This window comes from Alligator mississippiensis, chromosome 7 (assembly GCF_030867095.1).
Source record: "Alligator mississippiensis isolate rAllMis1 chromosome 7, rAllMis1, whole genome shotgun sequence".
Taxonomy (NCBI): Eukaryota; Metazoa; Chordata; order Crocodylia; family Alligatoridae; genus Alligator; species Alligator mississippiensis.
Genome location: NC_081830.1, coordinates 67386702 through 67409175, shown reverse-complemented (window position 1 = coordinate 67409175; position 22474 = coordinate 67386702). Strand labels below are relative to the sequence as shown.

Here is a 22474-nt window from a genome sequence, read left to right as displayed (position 1 = left end):
CAAATAAATGACTAATTTATAAAAATCACAGTAAGTATCACTATTTGGGGCTAACTGTACCAGAATATTAGCAACAAAACATATCATTCATAAAACTGCCAGCATTATTACTACAGAAAAAACAAAACAAAACAAACCACTAAAAAGCACTGTGACTTTGGTACTCAATCAGTTGAAAGTGAATAAGCTCTCCCCTAATGAAACAAAAAAAATGCATCAACCCAGTCTAGCTTCGTACTGTTTGAGTGGTGTCTTTATAATTAAAAGCCCCTAAACAATGCACATCCCTTGAATCATTCAAACATTTTGCTTTCTTATGGTAGCATAGAGGTGGTGGTATTGTCATGGTAGTCCAGAAATATTCAAGAGGCAAGAATTCTTGTGGGTGATATCTTTTATTGGACCAACTGTACGGCTGAGAAGCTTTCAAGTACCCTTCCTCAGGCATGTGCCTCCTTCAAGAGGCTTGAGGTACTATGCTACATGAAAGCCTGCCTATGTCTTTCCCAAATATGCAGTTGGTCCAATAAAAGATATCACCCACAAGAATTCGTGCCTCCTACTTTTTATGGAATTCTAGAACTACCATATTCTCTCGTATACAACATAAACTGCCTTGCCCTCCGATAGAATAGATAGACAGATAAATAGATAGATGTCCCAAAATTGGGATGTATGTAAGCAGGGGAGCCTATTTGCTGCCCAGGGTTGAAAGCACTCAAGTCTGATTCCTCAGTGCATCAGCTCTGGTATTATTATTCAGGCAGCTGAGGGAGTCAACTGACTTAATAGCTCGGTGTTCTTCAATCTACAGGTGTTTTTTTTTTTAAAAGATATTCCACTAATCAAGCCAACCTTCCTTAGGACAAATTTGCTGTCAGCCAGCTGCACCGGGTTTATTTCACAGTTTCTTTAGCACAGACTCTTTAGCTCATAATCAGAAAGTCCAAGTTCAGATGAGCATCATGGAAATCCTTATTGCCGCCCGAATGTGCCAGGAACACAATCCTCCACAGGTTCTCTACCAGTTGAAACAAGGTACCTTCTTTCCCTTGCCCTCATGGCTGTCAGCTTGTTACCAACTTCAGATTGTATAGGTTCAAAACAACCTTTAAGGACCTATGCCAAATCTTTAGAGGGTTTTTTTTAAACAAATAAACAGAGCTGGGCACTCCAGTTGGCTTCTAGACACTCCCCTCCCAACCTTTTCATCTGTCATTTCATTTGCCTAGGCTAGTGTTGAACTGAGCCCAATAAGCTGCCTAGCCTCCCCCCATCCCCTTCCCTCATACATGCACCTGTATTGTATTATGCACAATATAATGTCTCTCCTCTCTTAGGACAGAAGTCCTGTAAATGTAGACTTTTCCATATTAGATGTACTGCCGCCAGGTTACCCAGCTTTCCAAAATCATAGACCTACCCATAGACACTAGTCTTCAGTAGCAGCTAAGGATTCAGCTATAGTTAAGCAGGAAAGGGATATAAGGTCGTCCTTGCTCTATGCAGCCACATCTCTGGAAAGAGTCTTTTTTCTTCATTCCATCTTTCAAGGAGGAGGTACGTTATACTTGAGGGCATGTTGTATCTAAGAAAAATATGGTAAATTAGAGATAAACTATTGTCATTAAAAACTTTTTATTTAAGCTTTCCTAATAAGATATTTTCAAAGAAGAGGCAACTAAGCAGAGAAACCAGTCACTTCCAAGTCTGTTCACCAGAGCACCCCAAGGAAAATCCAAGGATCAACGGTCATAAACTCCTACAAGACCGCTTTAGGCTGGACATAAGAAAACATTTCTTTACTGTCCTAGCCCCCAAGACCTGGAATAGACTCCATCCAGATGGGGTGCAGGCACCTACTCTGGACTTATTCAAGAAACACTTGGATGCTTATCTTGCTGGGGTCCTTTAACCCAAGCTGACTTCTTGCCCCTGGGGCAGGGGGCTAGACTTGATGATCTTTGAGGTCCCTTCCAGCCCTAACATCTATGAAATTTGTGAAATCTCCTTAGGAACCAACTCCTCTGATATAAATCATTTTGGGGTAGTTTGAATGGCTGTTTCTGCACTGTGCAGAAATCTTCTCTATCCCGCAGGTCTCTGAATTTATTTCTACAGCCCTAAAACACTACCACCTGTGGTTATCAGTCAAATTTGTTTTCTATGTCAAGTCGTTGCTATGGTTAATCTGCAAATTTCCATCCTGTATCAAACAAATTGCCTGTAATACCAATACAAAAACAAATCAGAAATCTCAAGCAGGACTTTATGCAAAAATATCTGTGCTCCCATCCTCCGCCCACTCAACAGCATCCACTGTCCCATAACATGTTGTATTCAGTAGGGCACTCTGTTGCCTGGTGCCAAGATCATCTGGTACATTCCAGTCCCAAAAATACCTTCAGCGGAGAAAGTTAGCCGCGTAAAGAATTCATAGCTCTGCAGAAAGAAAAGGATTTCTCCCACATGACAAAGGAGTTGTGAGTAATGTTATAGCTGATTATATTAAATAACTGAGAAGCACTTTTAAGTAGATCTTCAGCTAACACTAAAGGTCAAAGCAGAGGCCCCTTGTTTCAGGATACTTTACGTGTAACATGTATTACATGTTTCATGTAATAGCCTTTACATAATACTAGCGGTGTCCTCATGCATCTTTCAAAGTGATTTTGTAGCAGTTGCTACTTAGTTTGAAACCAAGTGATAAAATAACAGGTAGCACTTCTATAAGTTATAGATCCTCAGAGAATTTAACAAGCATTAAGTAAGATTTTGAAGCTTGAGACAGCAAGAGGCAATGACAGTGGCGGCAGCAGCAACAATTATTGCTTGTGCTTGTTTCTATTTCTGGCAGGCAGAGGACTTGATCAGAAAGCAGCAGCAAAAGCAAGATGTGGCAACCCAGGCGGCATCCAGGAATGGAGAGGCTGAAGGCAACAGTGAATGGCACCTCAGAAAAAGCAGTTTGCCCCCTGGTAGAGAGCTATAAGCACATTTTACTACCCTTTGCCTACAGCTGTGTGTTTGTGCTGGGGCTGCTCCTAAACGGTGCCATGCTATGGCTGTGTTGCCGCACTAAAGAGTGGACCTGCACCACCATCTACCTGGTGAACTTGGCAGTGGCTGATCTCCTCTACCTCTGCTCTCTGCCTCTGCTTATCACTAGTTATAGCATGCAGGATACATGGCCCTTTGGAGAGTTCCTCTGCAAAATGGTGCGTTTCTTGTTTTATTGCAACCTCTATGGTAGCATCTGGGTGTTAACTTGCATCAGCATCCATCGCTTTCTGGGAGTTTGCTACCCCATCCGTTCACTGCCTTACAGGACCAGGAGACTGGCTGCCATTGGCACTGCTGTGTGCTGGGTACTGGTATTTCTACAACTCTTCCCCACTTTAATCTATGCTCGCACTGGTACCATCAATAACCACACAGTCTGCTTTGACATGACTAGCCCCGACAACTTTGGCAACTATTACTCCTACGGCATGGCTCTCACTGCATCTGGTTTTGTCCTCCCCTTTGTCATCATTTTAATCTGCTACTGTTTGATGATCAGAAGCCTGATTCAAAACACTGGGGAAACCAACCCCCTTCCCAGTGCTGTTCGAGCTAAATCAATCCAAACTATCCTGCTCGTGTGCGGTCTTTTTGCAGTTTGCTTACTTCCATTCCATGTTACTCGTGCTGCCTACCTTTTCAGCCGTGTCTATCGAGTGACAGACTGCCGCCTCTTACAAAGCATCAGCTTATCCTATAAGATCTGGAGGCCACTGGTGAGTCTCAACAGCTGCTTTAACCCACTCCTGTATTTTCTTTCTGGTCAAACTAACAGAGCCAGACTCATTCTGGAACTGAGGCTACATAAAGGGGATCGCCTTCCCAAGCAAGCTGTGAAAGCAAAGGGGACAGGTGCACCTCATGGGACTACTCCTTCAGGTATGGGAGCAAAGCCTGGAGAAAGTAACCTCCAATAACTTCCTGTCATTGCAGTTTTGTTCCAATGAAGAGTGAATATAGCAATTTAAATGACTGGGTGCATAGCTTTCAAAAGTCAGAAAACCACTCACCTACACCAATAAAAGAGATGCCGTGTAATTAAAGTTTTTCTTGTCACGAGAAAAGCTTCAGTGAGGACAGACTGGGGTTATTTATAAGGAAGTATTTATGAAGGACTTTGAGGCAAATTGTAAGCATTTTGTATGTCAAGCAACAGCAACAGTAACACTAAACCTCCTCTTAGCTCTCTTTCACCAAGGAAAGGGGAACTGTGAACATGTACAAATTGGAATGGGTACAAGGTGAGGAAGACTGAGGTTGAAATGGAGGTAAGCAATTCATTACCTCCAGGTATAAGTTAGATACTAAAACCACTTTACTATAATTTTAAAGCATCTTCATTCGCATTAAATTTTTTTTGAAGCAAAGAAAGACCTGTCTGTTGCTGCTTCATTGACTGCACTTGCAAGAGGAAAGTTGGTCATTTCATTTGCTAGCCAGGGCTGCTGAGCACAGGACGTGATCAGAGGGTCTGGTCTTGACCTTAGAAATGTCAACAAGGTAAAAGTATTTCAGAGAAAATGTTGGTTAATTTAGTACAAACACCTTATTTTTGATGCAAGTCTTTCTTTTTGCTAGATTCTTGGTTTACAAGAATTTTTCTTCAGGTGACAACCAGCAAGACCTGTGTGTCATTATTTCCTAGGAGTCAGAGTTCTACAGCCCTAAAACAACATTTATAATCACAGAATGACCAGATAGCTCAGCAGCTCAGAATGAAGGGAGTTACCATTAGGCCAAGGATCTGGCCAGCAAGCTGCCACAGATTGTTGTTCTATTTCTAGTTGGATGTTGCCACCAAAAGACAATTTTTCAATGTAGAAATGAGCACATGACATGGTTTCAAGTTCACATGCTGTACAGAACATGTTTTAGCACTACAACAAAAAAGTGTATTTTTTTACCCATCTTCACCAGTCACATTTTGTATACATCTTAGATCATGAACTCTGGGACACAGGCAGATTTTATCTATTAACACACACAGTTAGTTACCTCAGTAGAATTAAGTATATTGTTTTATTTGTGCAAGATATTAACGGATACCAACAAGTGTACCTTTGTTCTGTAAGCAATCCTAGTCCTCGTTGCAACTGATGAGGATCCCACTTGCCAATCATTCAGGCTACATGGAAGCAGCAATGAAGCTCTTTTATGGAACAAAACCCTGAAATAAATAGAACCCAACACCCCAGACACTGGGCAAGTGAGGGAGGCCTGAGCAAGGATCTACTCATGGACAAGCAGATGGGTCAGTCCATAGGGACTGTTGTGCTTCCATAAGTGGCCTACAAGACAAAGAAGAATAAATAGAATAGCACCAAATAAACACCTCTTCATTTTATCAATTTGTTCTTCCATATGCATATAGGGAATTTCAGGGCCCTGCTGAATTAAGATGGCAAAAGTATACAGTATCTGCAGCCTGACATCTTACTTGGCTACTATAGATGGGATTGACAAGGAATGTGAATATTGTATTATTTCATTGTGGTGTATGTTGCATATCCAGTAGCACCCCCAATGTGCTAGGTGCTGTACAAAAACTGCAGTTATCAGGATGAATTTTAAATTCATGTTTACAATTTTACCCTTTTTTTAGATTTAAATGAAAGCTAAAAATCAAGAGTCACCTATTCACCTGCCTGGATACTCAATTTTACAACTGCAGAAAACACTTGGCATACTTAACATACAAGCTAATGCTTCAGTAAAATGTTAGCTCAGCCAGCAGATAAAAACTTCTTCCACCCCTCATTCCCTCAGCACCTCCAGCCGTATTATTTCATTGGTCTCCAGACACTCTGGCCAATGGATGAGTTTTGTGGCATACCTACTTTTAGAAGAGCTCTGGGTGGAATTGCACATGCCCTCTCACAACACTACTCATGTACTGAAAGTGAGAATAGAGAAGTTTCATGCTGTTGGGAAAACAAGTATATTAAATTTGACTCTAAATTAAGCAGCTCTATCAGGCTACTACATTTATTACTATTACTTTTACTCCTTTATTCAGTAACTGATGGAGGACTGGCAATGGGATATAGAGATTTAAAATTTCCAATATGTTCACTGAAATTGAGCCCAGATTGTTAACAACTGAAAGTTGCCACCATCTGACAGCCATTTAGTGGTCAAAGTAGGTTTGGTTTCAAGGTAGCTTCTAGTAAACGACCCAACAAATCACCACTTCCAGCACAGGCCAGTGATTAAATGGGTCTGGAGGCAAAAATTCTTCCTTACCCAGAAGTACCATACCAAGACAATGTTTATGTCACCTCCTAGCTGCACCCAAGACCGCAACCAAGGCCCCAGGCAGAAATTAAAATAGCGGGATTAGAATTAAAGGAATTTTATGCCCCATCCCATAAATTGTGCATTCTGCATGTTACACATATGGCAGGATGCACATTAGGGCTGAGGTATAAAATTCCTTGGATGCCAATCATGTGACTGCAAGGGCCAAACTGAGACCCAGGGCTGCACCCAGTCCAATCCCACAGATAGGACAGCATAAAGCTGCATCACAGACCCAATTCTAAACACCCAGCTGGCCGTTGGGAACAGGCACAGGGTAGCCCAGGGCCCCATGCCCAATCCCAATACTCAGCTGGGAAAGCCCCTACCCCCATCTCAAGTTCCCATATCCTGGGTTTTTAAATACCATGTGTGCATCCCAGCTGGGCTGTATGTGCAGTTTTGAAAAGCCAAGGGTGCTGGAGATTAAACAGGGGGCAACTGTGTCCTTGACCCTAGAGCTGTCTCTTGCCTCAGTCTAATACTCAGCTGAACATCGTGGTGGCTGGTTTGTACTGCACCTTAAACAGAAGATTTAACAGTTGTCCTAGAACCAGTACTGCCCAGAGCCAGATCATAATACCCAGGTGAGCTTTGGGTGGGATGGGACACATGCTACATGTTTAATGTAAGGTAAAATATAAGCCAACGACAACAGTGTTCTACATTTTTGTGCCATAAATTGACATTCTACAATTCATGGTGCTGCCATAAAATGTAAACTCTGCCAGGGCCCCAAGAAACAAATCCTGGCCACCTGCTCCTGAGCGGTCATGTGGAGCATACTACTGGGAAGGATCCAAAGTACACACCACGACACTGGGCTCAGGCTTTTCACAGAATACACACATTATGCATGTTACTTCTTTCCAAGCATTTATAGCAACAAAATAGTGAAGATGGTAAGCAGTGTACTTCTGAGCTACTGGAACTGCTCAGTTATGCCACTGCAAGTGCAAGTCCTATACTCATGCTAACATCCACATCCAAAGTAACTTGTGAAGAATTCTGTGAACAGGAGCAATGCACCATTAGCAGGGCTTTTGCTCCCAGGGAAAAAAAAAAGGAAAAAGATGTTTAAAATGAAGCCTTATGCAGAAGCTGTTCAGAAAGAAATAGTTTTCAGCCAAAATGGACTGAAGTCATTTAAGAGTAGATGTTAACAAATACATACTAAGTTACCCTCCAGCGCCACTTGAGGAATCAATCTATCCAATGGCCAAGGCCTGCAAAACATTCTCTTCTTCCCAACACTTACTTTAAAAAACTGTTTGCCTAAGTTCCTTCTTCCCACCTCTACAAGCAGATTTTCACGAGAATTTCTATTTTACAAAAAGTCTCCTCTGTTCCCACCATCAGCAATGCCACACTATAGCAAAAACATGACAACTTCAGTCTGAAGCAGAAGAGTTCCAGGCAGAGCACTCACCTAAGCCTGAAGCAGGCAACTCAGCAATGGAACTACAAAGCCTTGTGCCGCCACAAGCCAATCAGAGGGCCAAGGGGGCAGAACCGGCACACAGCATTGATGGCTTCATGACCAGAAGTAAATTGAGAAAGCAGCAGGAGCTTTGAACTGAGGGGTTAGAAGTGGGAAAGATGGGGGTTTGGAGGTAGTGATGTTACTTAGTTGAGGAGACAGAGATCAGTTCTCCTCTCCTGATGGAACACAGAAGCAACACTTAAAAAGGCAAGTTAAGTAGTAAAAAAAAAAAAAAAAAACCCCACAAAAAACCCAATAAGTTATGGAGTCAGATGCCCTTATACATTTAGTTTTATTTATTACAAAAGACCAACATTTATAAGTCCAATAGAAAAAGTCCAAAGTAAACAAAAAGACTCACTCCACAAAGAAACAAACATCTGTTGTACCCATTCCTTCCATTCTGAAGGTAGTATAGAAAAATAAAACTGAAACCATGTGTCATGGTAATTCTCTACAGCACCAAAAGGAAAGTTTCTTGACTAATTTTTCCTGGATTAAATTTCATGAGGATCAACCATGACAGTTCTTGCTTGATATTAATACTGTCTTTGGTAAAGTATGTACAATACTCTCAATATAGTAAAAAGAAAAAAAAAGGGGGACTTTAAGGGTTCTATGAATGCAAAGATGTCAATTTCTAAAAACCAAAAGATGAGTGTTTTCCCTGTCTATTTAATTAAAAATATACAAATATACTTAATTAGGAAAAAGTAAACAGTATAATATAATAAAAACCAGTCCTGCTTGGATGCAAGCAAGTTTTCCCACTGTTATCATGGGTACCCACATCTCTTTACGATGAAGCTGGTTTTAAGACCAATATCATCCCAGCAATTGAAATATTTCACCTTAGACCCATATATAATTCTTAAAACCCATACTGGTAATTATAAAATTAATTTGCTGTTGTTACAACAATGTATCAAGAACCATTTCCATAGGAAAAGAGCTCAACCTTGCTTACAAGAGGCACAAAGCCATATAAGAACATCATTAATACTAAAATACTTCTGGAATTCTCATTTTTTGAGCACAGCGCATTCATTAAAAATCACAGGAAGAATTTCTTAAAAAGAGGCTTCACCTTAGTTTAGTTTCTATGCCAACATTTTCTATAGGAAAAGCAGCACTGAATTATTGCAGTACATTAACAAGGTTGTCCATGGTAGACTGTAGCATAGCCAACAAGAATCAGCGTGTGAGAGTATTATAGCTCAAAGCTTCAGATTCCATTTTGTAGAGCCCACAGAAGTTAAATTTCAACACTTGACATTACAATAGAATCCACGTATTGGGAACAGATTTTTTAAAGGTAAAGTGAAGGTTGCAAGTGTCAGCTTCTGGGTTCAAACAGAGCCAGATGATTCATTATTTACCCTTGGGAAACACGGACTAACCAATTAAAAATATACATCAAAGAAACCCAGTTAGGTTTTGTATTAGCAAAAGAATAAGATACGTTAATTTGCTTTCGTTTTATGTTCTCAACTACTGAGAGCAAGGTTGCCTGAGTGTGAAGTTCAGAGAGTTTCCACCTCTTGACAAACTTGGGCTGCAGGATGTTATTTCAGCACACTTCTGTGTGCCAGTGTAGATAAGTGGGAATAATAGTTAGCTGGTAGCTGCAAAAGTAAAAAAAATAAAAATAAAAAGTGAATCTTGTCAAAAGCTTACTGCTCGGCATACCAGTTGTCTGTCAGGTTAAACTATTCATTTAGCTTTTACCTCCTTAAAATCTATTTTTGGGGTTTTGGGTTTTTCTTTTTATTATAGTCATAGGTGGGACATTTCTTATGGCCATTGCATAAAATTTTAAGATCTGCCTCCCCCCATATATATAAAAAACACAGCTTTTTAAACTGATAAACTAACAACATTAACTTGCCAAAATACTTCCAGGTTCAGTCCTTAAAACTAATGTTTACCATCCTGTACTCTTCTGTGTTAAAAAAAACCTACTAATACCTGAGCTCCTAGTCTGGAGAGGTATCTATTCCTTAAACTAATATGATCCTTTGGCCGTAATTTGGCCAAGTCATCTTCATTCTGACGTCTGAGTTTTTCTTGTTCTTCTGCTCTGGAAAACAAAATCCAAAGTTCTGCATTGAGATGTGCAAACCAGAACATATTCCAACCCATTAGTTACTGCAAGTAAAACCGAGTTTAAAAGTTGTCATAAATGAAGACTATGTCATGAGAAAGATTAGAAGCAGATTTAAGACACATTAATTTGATGTGCAAAAAGAAGGAGAGACTTTATTTTCTGCAATATTTTTTATTTAGCGTGGTAGGACTGTTTTAGAAAGCAAGATATCCAAGGAAAATTTATACAAATTATAACATACTCAGTCACTTCCATAACAAAATTTAGTCTGCTTTTAATAAACAATATTTTATCCTTTAAAATGAATTAAGATTACAGCACAGAGAGGATAAGTGGTCAAACACCATACTAAAGAGACTGCTTAGCAGTCTGACATAGTAAAGAGCAACCAGGATTTGGTTGTACCAAAGATTAAAGATCCCGTACTCGGCCATACAGTACTTTTCAAAAACTGCTCTGACTCCCAGCCATTTTCCATGTGAGCCAGTTGCTTAAAAGAAGAAAAAAAAAAAAAAGTCTTGGAAAGCTGAACTGTTGTTTTATTGCTGTAAGTGTTTAATATTAAATGAGACAAGTTAAGCATTAAGGAGAAAGCTCTTAACAAGTTTCAGAAGTCAGTGTTCCCTGAAGTATACAAACTATACATAATCATAAATAATTGCTCAAGTTAACATCATTAAGAAAAAAAACTCACAAAAAAGTTTTTTTATGTAGCCTTCATTATAAAGATATTGGCTTCAGACTGCAAAACTCCTTTTCAATAGCACAAAGCTTCAATTCAGATGCTATAAACCAGCAAAAGTCAAGTGCTTTGAGAGAGAAGAATGTTTGGCAGATATGAACATTTGCCATAAAACATAATTTTAGTCATAAAATAGTTTACTGTAAAATCCTCAGCATGTTAGTTTTTCAGTTAACTAATGTCCAGTGCTAAGCATCAAGCTTTAAGAACACTATAATTCTTCAAGTTGACATGGTGTTGTTCAAACGTTCCCCACTTCTGGATGATATTTGCTATTCAAATTTCTTTTCTGAAAAAAACATTGTAATGAGAATTATTGAAAACACTGCTACAAAGAACCATGGCATGCAAGGGTCAAAGCAAAACCACAAAAACTATTCTTGTCTTTCAAGTGACATTCTGCATTGGACAAAAAAAAAACAGTATGTGCAAGCACAAGTATGAAGGTTTCGGTATTTTTTGTTAAGTTGTTTGCTTGTTTTTAAATAAACATCAAGCCACATTAACATGGCTCAGCCCTGAAGTAGGCCACAGCCGCCTGCCTTGCAGCCTGCCCCCTGCCCTGTGCCACTGCTGACCCCATCCAATAACTGCCACAGACCAGATCTAGCCCATAAGCCACAGGATAGCATTTTCTAGATATTTTAATCTCCTTTCCCTCATAATTCCCACTCAAAGAAACTCCATATATGGCTTCCAGATATTTTACATTCAGGGGCTATACTCCCAAAAGCATACAAGTTACACAAGTGAGATTTTAGCTGCTCATTTCCTCAGTCACATTCAACCCAGGAGAAGAGGAGGTGCAACCACACTCCTTCTGAGTAAGCAGTGCACAGTGAGCTCTGAGCTCTCTGGTTGCTCAGCATAGCTGCTCCCGCAGCTCCATATGTATAGTGCGATTTGAGCAGCTGTCTGAACTCGCTGTGCTTTGGCAGTACCAGCACTGACCAGCCAGTGAGCCAAGAGCTCACTGTGCACATGGTACACAGCCAAGAGTGTGGCTGCACCGCTCTCCCCTCCAGATCTGCCCTCTGATACCACCACAAACTAAGAACAAATATGAATATGCCACAGGAAGCCTGCACAACTGCAGGAGAGTTTGTTTTGGCTGGTAGTTTTCATTCTTAATGACAGAACTGTGTTTGTGTCTTAAGAAAATGTTTTTTCCTCCATCCTTTGCAGAACAGCCAGACTAGTTAAAGTTCATACTAGATGCCACAACAGCAAGAGATCTATGGGCAATTCACTACATACACATTATGAAATCTGCTACCCTGCTACTTGTACACAGAAGAGTAATAAATCTAACTACATATGAGGTAATTGCATATGTCTAATATAAGCAGTATCACTGGAAGTGGGTAAGAGGGTTTTCTACCCTATCAGAAAAGGGACTGAAATTTTAGAGGGTTCTATACTAAATTTAAAATTAGGTCATTCAGAACAGGAAGTGTAGTGTATCACCAAGAAAGTTTCATCTTGATTATGCACAAGAACATCGCCAGTTTAGAATTCCATCAACTAGAATATCAAGACATCACACGATAATAATAGGAAAATGAAATGGAATTTCTATGTTATAAAAGAGAAACAACACTACGCAAGGGCATTTCTTTTAATGACTCATCTGTGCCACCTGAAGCAGCATGCAACTACTTTTCAGAATCCAAAGTGTAGTGAGAGCCATGGAATATTTATTGTGCATCTGCATGCACATAATGAACAATCCTGCAGCTTTTCATCATGAAAAAAAATCAACTTAAAGAATTATGAAATACAGTTTATTAAAATGACCTGTAGCTAAGAGCCAAGGTAATAGTTGAACTAAAACTGGTTTTAGTTAAAAGTATCTCTGTTAGTCATCGCTGTACCATCTGACCCCCATCAACTCACTAACAGATTCCATTTTCACATAATTCTCATCTTAGAGATGACTAACCCCATTCTCGGAGAACTGAGGCACTAGATGAAGTTTTTTGCCTGTTGCAGACTTTGGAAAAGCTACTTAACTGGAGAGACTAAACCACAAAAACTGAAACTTCCCTTCCTAGCTCAAACTTTTACTAGTTTAAGAGTTCAAATTAATGGACTTAAAAAATGGCTGTACACAAATGTGCTGGGAAACAAGAATGAAGAATCATAAGTCCTCACACGGTCACAGAACTATGACATGACTGGAATAACAGAGCCTTGGTGGGAGAGCTTGCATGACTGGAGTAGTCAGGAATGGATGCAAACTGTTCAGGAAGGACAGATGGGAGGAGAGGAGGTAGAGTTGCTCTTTACGTAAAAATGCTGTATGACTGCTCCAGTATGAAATTGGAGACAGGGCTCTTGAACATCTCTAGGTTATGGTTAGAGGGGAGAGCAACCAGGGCGATGCTGTAGTCAGGGTCCACTACAGACCTCCAGACCAGGAGGAAGTGGTGAATGAAACTTTCCTCAAACAGCTGGCAGAAGTTTGCAGATCACAGACCCTGGTTCTTGTGAGGGACTTCAATTACCCTGACATCTGCTGGGAAGGCAACACAGCAGTGCACAGGCAGTCCAGGAAGTTTTTGGAAAGTGCTGTGGACAACCTCCTGGTCCAAGCGCTAGAGCGGCCAACTAGGGGTTGTGCTCTTCTTGACCTGCTGCTCATGAACAGGGAAGAATTAGTGGGGAACACAGAAGTGGGAAAGCAACTTGGGCAACAGTGACCATGAGATGATCAAGGTCAGGATCCTGAAGAAAAGAAGAAAGAAGAGCAGCAGAATAAGGACCCTGGATTTCAGAAAAGTACACTGTGAATCCCTCAGGGAACTGCTGGGTAGGATCCCCTGGGAGGCCAGTCTGAGGGGGAGAAAAATCCAGGAGAGCTAGTTGTACTTTAAAGAAACCTCGCTAAGGGCACAGGAATGAACCATCCTGATGGGCAGAAAAACTAGCAAGTATGGCAAAAGACCGGCATGGCTAGCAGGGAACTCTTCAACGAGCTAAAGCACAAAAAGGAAGCTTATAAGAAGTGGAAACTTGGACACATGACAAGGGAGGAGAATAAGAATATTGCTCGGACATAAGGGGATGAAATCAGGAAGACCAAAATGCAACTGGAGTCGCAGCTAGTAAGGGATGTGAAGGGTAACAAGACGGGTTGCTACAAGTATGTCAGCAACAAAGGGAAGATCATGGAAAGTGATGGGTCCCCTTACTGAATGGGAGGGCAACCTAGTAACAGAGGATGTAGAAGCTGCTGAATACTCAATGCCTTTTTTACTTCAATCTTCACAAGCAAGGTCAGCTCCGAGACTACTGCGCCTGGCAGCAGTTTGTGGATCGGGGAGCAGCCAACAGTGACAAAAGACAAGGTTAGGGACTATTTAGAAAAGCGGGATGTGTGCAAGTCCATGGGGCTGGACACTGCACACAAGAGTGCTGAGGGAGTTGGCCAATGTGATTGCAGAGCTGCTGTCCATTATCTTTGAAAACTCATGGTGGTTGGGAGAGGTCCTGGACAATTAGAAAAGAGCAAATACAGTGCCCATCTTTACGAAAGGGAAGTAGGAGGATCCAGGGAACTACAGACCAGCCAACCTCACTGCAGTCCCTGGAAAAATCTTGGAGCAAGTCCTCAAGGACTCCACTTCTAAGTACTTGGAGGAAAAGGTCATTGGGATCCGTCAGCATGGATTCACCAAGGGTAAGTAATGCCCGACCAATCTGATTGCCTTCTATGATGTGATGACTGTCTCTGTGGATGCAGGGAGAGCAGTGGATGTGATGTACCTCAACCTCAGCAAGGTTTTTGATGCAGGTCTCCAACAACACTCTTGCAAGCAAGCTAAGAAAGTACAGGCTGAATGAATGGACTGTAAGGTAGATAGAAAACTGGCTGGATTGTTTAGCTCAAAGGGTCACAATGAAGGATTCAATGGCTATTTTGCAGCCAGTATCTAGTGGAGTGCCCCAGGAGTTGATCTTAGGGCTAGTTTTTTTAATAACTTCATCAGTGACCTGGAAGATGAGATAGAGTACACTCACAGCAAGTTTGCAGATGACACCCAAGCTAGGGGGGAGTAGCAGATACACTGGAGAGGAGAGCTAGGATTCAGAGACACAAATTGGAGGTTTGGACCAAAAGAAATCTCACACAGTTCAATAAGGTCAAGTTCAAAGTCCTACGCTTCGGACAGAACAATGCCATGAGCCAATACAAGCTTGGAACCGACTGGCTAAGCAGCAGCTCTACAGAAAGAGACTGGGGGGGGGGGGGGGGGGGTGTTACGCTCAGCTTATTGTCCAATGTGAGCCAAAAGTGCACAGCCTTCTTGTGAAGAAGGCCAACAGCATACTGGGTTGCGTAAGCAGCAGTGCTGCCAACAGATCGAGAGAAGCGATTATTCCCCCTATTCAGTACTGGTGAGGCCACATCTGGCTTAGTGTTCAGTTTTAGGCCCCGCATTACAGAAGAGATGTGACCAAATCGGAGAGAGTCTAATGGAAGGCAATGAAAATGGTTAGGGCGCTGGGGCACATGACTTGTGAAGAGAGGCTGAAGGAACCGAGCTTGTTTAGTCTAGAGTGCAGAAGACCGAGGAGGGATTTAATAGCAGCCTTCAACTACCTGAAGGCAGGTTGCAAAGATGATTATGAAAACCAAAAGCTATTTTTCCAAAGTTAGAATTTTACATTTTTATCTGAACAAGCAAGTTTTAATACAAAGTTCAGTTCCACCATTACTGCAGCGATTGTTCATGCTATGCTGTCATACCTACCACCAGCAAGTCCTTCACTTCAGGTTTCAAGTTTAAGTATCAACAAGACAACAAAGGGCTTGCTTATCTTCATTAAAAAGGGGATTGTATGCAGAATAGTAAGCCTTTCTAGTGTGCATATAGTCAGTAGCTGTCTGGCATCTACACATTTAAGTTGCCTCCAAATGATTTTTTTTAAAAGAAGGGGAACAAACAGGAACCTTTAATGGACAGCAATGAAACACTACTATGCAGCTACTGTTTTGTAGAGCTTGAAAGAGAGGCAACTAGATTTGTTTTGTGGGGAATGCTGTAGGCTCATAACTTCTCCATTTTAAAACAGCAAAGAGCCCATGCTCAAGAAAAAAGAAATTAACAGCAAGTTTCCTACAATAAAGAAAGGAAGTTTCAAGACAACACACTGTCAAGTCTCAGCTTCTTAAAATTCCTTTCAAAAAGTGGGGGGGAACCAGCAAAGTATTCTCCTCTGGAAACAAAAGTTTCTATTCAACTGAATCTCTCTACCTTATGAAATCCTTTCAGTGAAGTCAAAACATGTATACAAAATTGTGTATAACAACTGACATGTGAGGAATTTTCAGTTAACTGTACTAGCACTAGCTTCACTTTCACACCTAAACCTGGATTAAAAAGACAAGGTTCTGAGATATAGGAACCAAATAGGATGCTGAAAACCTGAAATAAGTTACATAGAGGATGAGAGAAGCAGTAAGATTCAGGCATTTAACTATGATTTTTAGAGGCCTCACCTCACTTTATTTAGTCTTAGTTTGTGTGACTTCTGACATAAGACCCATATACAATTTTTTATTATTTGACACAGCAGCCTGAAAATTACTCTGCTCTTTATTCCACTCTCCAAGTGGTAGTTAGAGGATGCACTTGCAGAGAGCCTTAGTGAAGAATGACAATGTTGCTCATACTTTTTTAGGCAGAGAGATACCTGCAAGAATGGTACTAGTTCCAGGTCTAAAGTCAGCAATGGCTGTAAACTTTTTGGGGTTTTTTTAATACTGTTGTTTCAAACTTCATTCAGCTGGAAGGCTATTTGGGGGGAGGAAAAAAAAAAGCACAAGGCTGAAAGATGTATTTTCAAGAGTTAGGACCAAAGTAGGTACAGGCTCCACTCAAAAAAAAAAAATCCACAGGAAGAACAAGCATGAACTTCAGATGGAGACACCCACCTGCCAATGCATGGTAAAGATGCGACAAAGAAAGAATAAATTCATCTGCATAACTGCAAGTTGTCACATGTTCAAAGATAACACCAACAAAATTTTACATGCTACTGCTTCAGTTTTATGTGCAACTTTAGATTTTAGGTACCCATCTTTGGAAACTTACAGCTGGGGCTCCAATTTCCAGAGCTGCTGAGCATCTACAGCTCTAACTCCCTGACTAGGTATTGTAGTAGATAGGTTTGTGAAGGACTTCTATGTTCAAGTCATACCCTAGGATACAATGTTAATGCAAAATCTAATACTGGAGTTCATTGCAGTTACCTCTTGACAAAATAAATGCGATTATAAGAAAAAGTGGCTATGCGCCAGATGTATACAGAAGCCATTATTTCAATAGCTTTCAAGATGGTGATCGTTAGTTCCTTATACTTACTCAGCTGCTGCTAGTTTTTGCAATTTCTCCCTTTTCTTGGCAGACCAGTTCAAATCACCTCCTACAACAAAAACAATATTGAGTTACGAATCTGAAGTTTGTTTCAACTATAATGCCATCAACCTAGCTCTTTGATCCATGGTGCTCTCATCAGAAATTGGCAGAGCATTTAATTAAGGCTGGTATCATCATTCCAGTTTTAAAGATACTGGAACTAAATCATGGGGAGAAAGATCAATTTACCAAAGGTCACCCAACTGACCAATGACAAAATGAAATAGGTTGGGTTTTCCAAGCTGTAGTCCACGGCACCATTATCAGACTACATTTCTACATAACTTGCCACCCTAAAAACAGTTAATGAAATTTAGGCCACACAAATAAGATATGCCACAGAGCCAGGAAGTAATAGAACAGGTGCAACCACAGCTGCAATACTGCATTCAGCACAAAGCAACAAAGTGGAGCAAGTTCAAAGAAAAAGAAAGCTGATTAGGACAGAATTGAAGATTTTTAGTTAAATATGCACAGCTTTGTACTGCAGCAGCAAGGATGGGAAAATCAAATATCTAAAGGGATGCAAACACTATTACAGCAGAGGAATTTGAAGCGAGAAAACTAGGGATTGGAGGGAGCAGGTATGAAAAAAAGCAGGTATGAAAAAAGTAGAATTAGGCAAGTGAGGAAAAAGTTTTGAGAACTTGACACCAATGGAGACACTCTAGTTTGGGACAACAAAGTGCAGCTGAATAAAAATGCCAACATGCTCTGTAAGAATAATTTTGCATTCCCCATTAAGGAACTAAAAGGTAACAGCTGTTCTCCAGCTCCAACTTCGTTGTTTTGACTCAGTGACCAAAACATAACAGTTCAGAGATGTGAAAACATTAAGTGAATTAACTTGTAAGAAATTCTGAGACTATGCATTTGTGCATACAAAGATTTTTCTCCTTTAAATAACAATTCAATGCTTTCCAAAGACTGTCAAGGATACGAGTACGGTCTTATTCAACATCTACTTACACGCCTCATCCATTTTGTTTTGTTTTGATTCAACCGTAATGTATACACCAGGTATTAAAATTAGCTCAAGTTAGTTGAAAGTACAGGTGTTTAATCCTCTGCTTAACCTGACTAGCATACACATTCAGTATATCATGAATTTTGGCAGTTTCCTTTACCAATGGATATTAAGGTGGTTTAAGAAAGAATCCCAATTCTAATATTATAAAAGCCTTAGTCTATCCATAATGCTTTATTCGCACTCCAGTTGGTTGCCTTGGCAGCTAGAGTGCTCTGTACAGACAGACACACAGCAGAGCACTGCCACAACAGCAGGGACTAAGAAGCTAGAGTGGGGGGATGAGGACAGCACCACTGGCCTCACCTGCCCCCCGCCAACCTGCTCCTTGGAGGTGGCAGCGGCGCAGGATGCTGGCGGCAGTGCTGGCCTCATCCCCCTACACAGCAGAGCACCACCATGACAGCGGTGACTGAGTGGCCAGAGCAGGGAGCTAGCCCTGTTCTTTGGAGCCAGGGGCCAGAAAGTGTGTGTGCCCGCCCCCGCCAGCCAGCAGGGAGGGGAAGAAGGAAGAAGGGGAGCAGTAAGGCGGGGGGTTACCAGTGGCAGGGCGCAGCCGCCTGCTGCATACAAGCTCCCCTTACCCACCCACCCACCCACCCCCCTCCCCCCCCCCCCCCCCCCCCGAGGCGGGAGCACGCTCAGGCCTGCACCTGAAGCAGTGGGGGAGAACTGGACCCAAAACGGCTAGGGGGAAGGGGGGAAATGAGCCCAGGCCCAAAGTGGCTGAGGGGAAAAGGGGGAGAAGCCAGACCCCAACCTGGGGGGGGGGAAACGACACGCACGCGCGCATGGAGGAGGCGTTCAACACAGGCCTCTGTCCCCACCCCCCATAGTCATGCTTGATAGGTAATTTGCTAGTAAAAAAAATAAATTTTAACATCCAGTAAATGCTTCCATTACATATTTTGAGACCTATAGCTTCTGGCATAGTATTATATAGGGCATCTTGAATTTGTCCTACAGAAGTCAGTATAATTACCAACTCAAACAGAACAGGTGTCATGTTAAAAAAGTCTGAACATATACTTACCTGTGAGGCGATTCACAAAATACAGCATGACTACAGCTATTAGTGACACTAGAAAAGAAAAAAAAAAAAAAAAAGGAAGAGAGTTAGATAGTTAGCACAGCTGTCCCAGAAACAGAAAAAAAGATTACCCTAAGATGCAATAGTATTCAAACCCTTTGCTATTAAAGAGAAGACAGGATTTTAAGTCATCAGCCAAGTGATCTGTCAGCATAAATCCTTGTCCCCCTGTATCACTTGGTCACTTTTCAAAATTCCATTCGGGGGGCTCAAAGGAGGATCGGGAAAAGGGTTTATATTAAAGATGCTTTTATTTCGTAAAAGACCCTCTTGCCAAAAGTAAACATTTTGCAACATTACCAAGACAGACTGTGACTACACCTAGTATCTGCAAGATATTAATAATATCCCTCACATCCTCAACACCATTACAAACCATCTTTGTTGCATAACAGTCTCTTAAAAAGGAAATAATAGTCCTATGAGTACAAGTTACTTACAGTTTATGCACACATCTAATGCATGAACAAGTTAACTCAACTGATCTACTCCACAGATTAAACTGACTGATGTGCCAGCACAAGCATTAAGCAACAGTGACAAGGGCTCTCTTCCCATACCAGTCATACATGGTACTTACAGCAAATACAAGCACTGAAGAAAACTTCTAGAAACAGATACCCTCGAGAATCCAGTATCGTGCCAGCTGCTATGGAAATTATTGCCAAACCCAAATTCTGGATGGACTGCATACTAAAATATGGATAACAAAGATTTAATTTATATTAGCTGCTCTTCACAGCTTACACTGTATTACATTGTATAGTTTTAAAAAAAATGCAAAAGCTACAATCAAGGCCCAAATTGCTGTCTGCATGCCACCATATGTTATGGCGCCTCTAGATTTTATTTACTGTGGGAATGTATGATGCCTGTACCCCAAAGGCTGAGTGTAGAATTACATCCTGCACCAATGATCCTAATCTGAATAAAAATGAACTGTTCCAAACAGGCAGACATGGCTCTTTGGGTAAAGAATTTTTCCAACTAGTTGAGTTGGTCTAATTAAAAGATATCGGATTTACCCAAAGAACCTTATCTGCCTATGTCCTTAGATCAACACAGCTACAACCACACCCCTGTTCCAAACAGGAGACTATACCACACCTTCAACTCTCCTATGAAATATGAATTTTCATTTCTAGCTAGGAGACCTACAATCTTTTCTCCTATGCCTGAAGAAGGGTGCTTGTGCCCAAAAGCTTGCAAATAAAGAACTTTTTTTGCAAATATCTAGTTAGTCTAATAAAAGATATCACCTCTACCACAAGTTCTCACTCCTTTTGCCTCTAAATTAATAGCTACAACCTGAATACCTGACATCCTGCACTAATGGTTATTTAAAAAAAACTTACTTTTTCAGAGGAATCCTTTAACATGGAAGAAAAATATTTAAAAATATGGCACAAAAACAAAACAAACAAAAAGAACAAGGAGCATTAAGATTTGTCAGTAAAACTAGTTCACCTTGGAGAATAAAGACTACTCCACATCTAGGAGCAATTTTGCAAGATACGACAGCATTAGAGCAATATTATAGCCATGAATTGAGAAAGAAAATTTTTTGTGTGCGTTATCTTTTATTGAACAACTATATTAGTTGTGATAAAGTTAGACAAGCTTTTGAATGCAAGGCATTTCCAATAACACCGTCTGCCATTACTCTAGTAGTTTAAAAATCTCAATGCTTCTTTACCGTTTGGAAGTGCTCACAGCAAGCCACCACTGAAAGATAAATACAAATACTTACAAGCCGTAAGCAGTTCCCAGCTGATGCTCTGGTACAACAAAGGCCACCATTGGCCACAAGGCGCAGGCTAGTAATGAATAGGCTACTCCTAACATACACTGTTGAAAGCAAGATTTGCATTTTTGAGAACCATAGTTAAATAAAGTTAGCTCTCCCAAGAGAATAAAAATATATTTAGAAACATAATAGGATAATAATTCTGGTCAGTTTTCCCCAAGACTCGTATCAAATGTTACACAACTGAGGGTACAGCATATTTTCACAGTAAGTTGTTGAATGAGAAATAGATGCAAAGATTAAGCTGTAGTTGGAACACATTTTTTTAGGTACAACTTTTTACAGTAAGTCTCTTTAAGAAGGAGGTAACTTGTTGGAGTAGTTGGCCCCTGACAGACAGTAATGCAATTGGGGCATTTCATCCTGGATCCCAAAATATTGGGTATTCTGCCATGCTAATGATAAACATTTAAATCATGTGATATCTTACTGTACATGGCTATCATCAAATAAGTCATTGTTACTAGTAATACTTACCATTGCAATCCAAGGGTTCCAGAAAGTAAAGGCCAACATGATATGAGAAGCAAGTGTAGTCAGTACGGCACACAAAACCCAGATAATATTCTTTCCAAGTTTATCCACCAGGAATCCAAACACAGGGGACATGGGTGCTGATATGATATATACAATGCTACAAAAAAAGAAAACAATTTTCTTTCAAGTTTTTGAAGGCTTAATTGTTCTAGGGTGATTAAGGATATAAATCCATATCCGACATTTAGAGCAGGGGTGTCAAACTTGCCTGGTCCCACAGACTGCATGAGTGTGAAAAAGGTCCAGGGACTGGATGACTGGTGAGGCTTGTAGGCTGGACACCCAACCTTCAACCCATGGGAGATCCAGAGCATGCAGCATCTACTCCAGCTGCTCCAGGACCCAGTGAAGAGAGGCCTGGCATTCCAGGTGCTAAGCTGCTGCCCTGGGAGTGAGCCACGGTGCAAGCCACAGCTGCTGAGGCTCCAGCACCACTGCTCTCACCCAGGTGCTTAGCAGCACAGCATCCAGGGAGAGCAGTGGCACTGGAGCCCAAGTAGCATGATGGGAAAAAGCCCGGCACTGTGGCTTGTTTCCAGAGTGGCAGCCAAGTTCCTCAGGAGAGAAATGCAGCGGTGGAGGTCTAGCAACACTGCAGGAAGCTCAGAATCACGCGTGCTTGGCTGCTGTCAAAGGAACAAAGCCATGGTGTGCTGGGGCTCCAGTGCCACAGGTCTCATCCAGGCACTTGGCTGCCACTTCCGGAAGGTCCCCCATCACACCCGGAGTCAGGGTAGAAGTCTGCATATCTGACACCCCTCATCTAGAGAAATTTAATATTTGACACCTTGATTTATAGATCAGCCTCACAGAAGGGAAGCCCAGGGCACTTAAGCCACAGGAAGACAATTACCAATTTGTAGAATTTTAGACAGACCCAACACACAAGACACCCA

General features: G+C 41.2%; 2 protein-coding genes across 3 annotated transcripts in view; one reads left to right on the top strand and one right to left on the bottom strand.

The window, feature by feature from the left end:
• Positions 1-2894: 2894 nt before the first annotated feature.
• Positions 2895-3980, top strand: LOC132251924 (P2Y purinoceptor 3-like). The gene has a single exon (XM_059731863.1). The coding sequence runs from the start codon at positions 2895-2897 to the stop codon at positions 3978-3980; it is 1086 nt and encodes a 361-aa protein (XP_059587846.1).
• A 4136-nt stretch (positions 3981-8116) lies between these two features.
• Positions 8117-22474, bottom strand: part of MFSD1 (major facilitator superfamily domain containing 1) — a 30339-nt gene continuing 15981 nt past the window's right edge. Inside the window, exons 11-17 of one of the 2 annotated variants that reach the window (XM_006276857.4) lie at positions 21519-21675; positions 20985-21082; positions 19815-19927; positions 19178-19225; positions 17064-17124; positions 9812-9923; positions 8117-9468 (exon numbers count right to left, since the gene is read on the bottom strand). In XM_006276857.4, the coding sequence (XP_006276919.3) occupies positions 9409-9468; positions 9812-9923; positions 17064-17124; positions 19178-19225; positions 19815-19927; positions 20985-21082; positions 21519-21675 (649 nt within the window). In that variant the 3' untranslated portion in view covers positions 8117-9408. Of the gene's footprint in view, positions 9469-9811; positions 9924-10101; positions 10982-17063; positions 17125-19177; positions 19226-19814; positions 19928-20984; positions 21083-21518; positions 21676-22474 lie in introns of those variants that run through there. The other variant, XM_014602872.3, reaches the window with a different exon arrangement.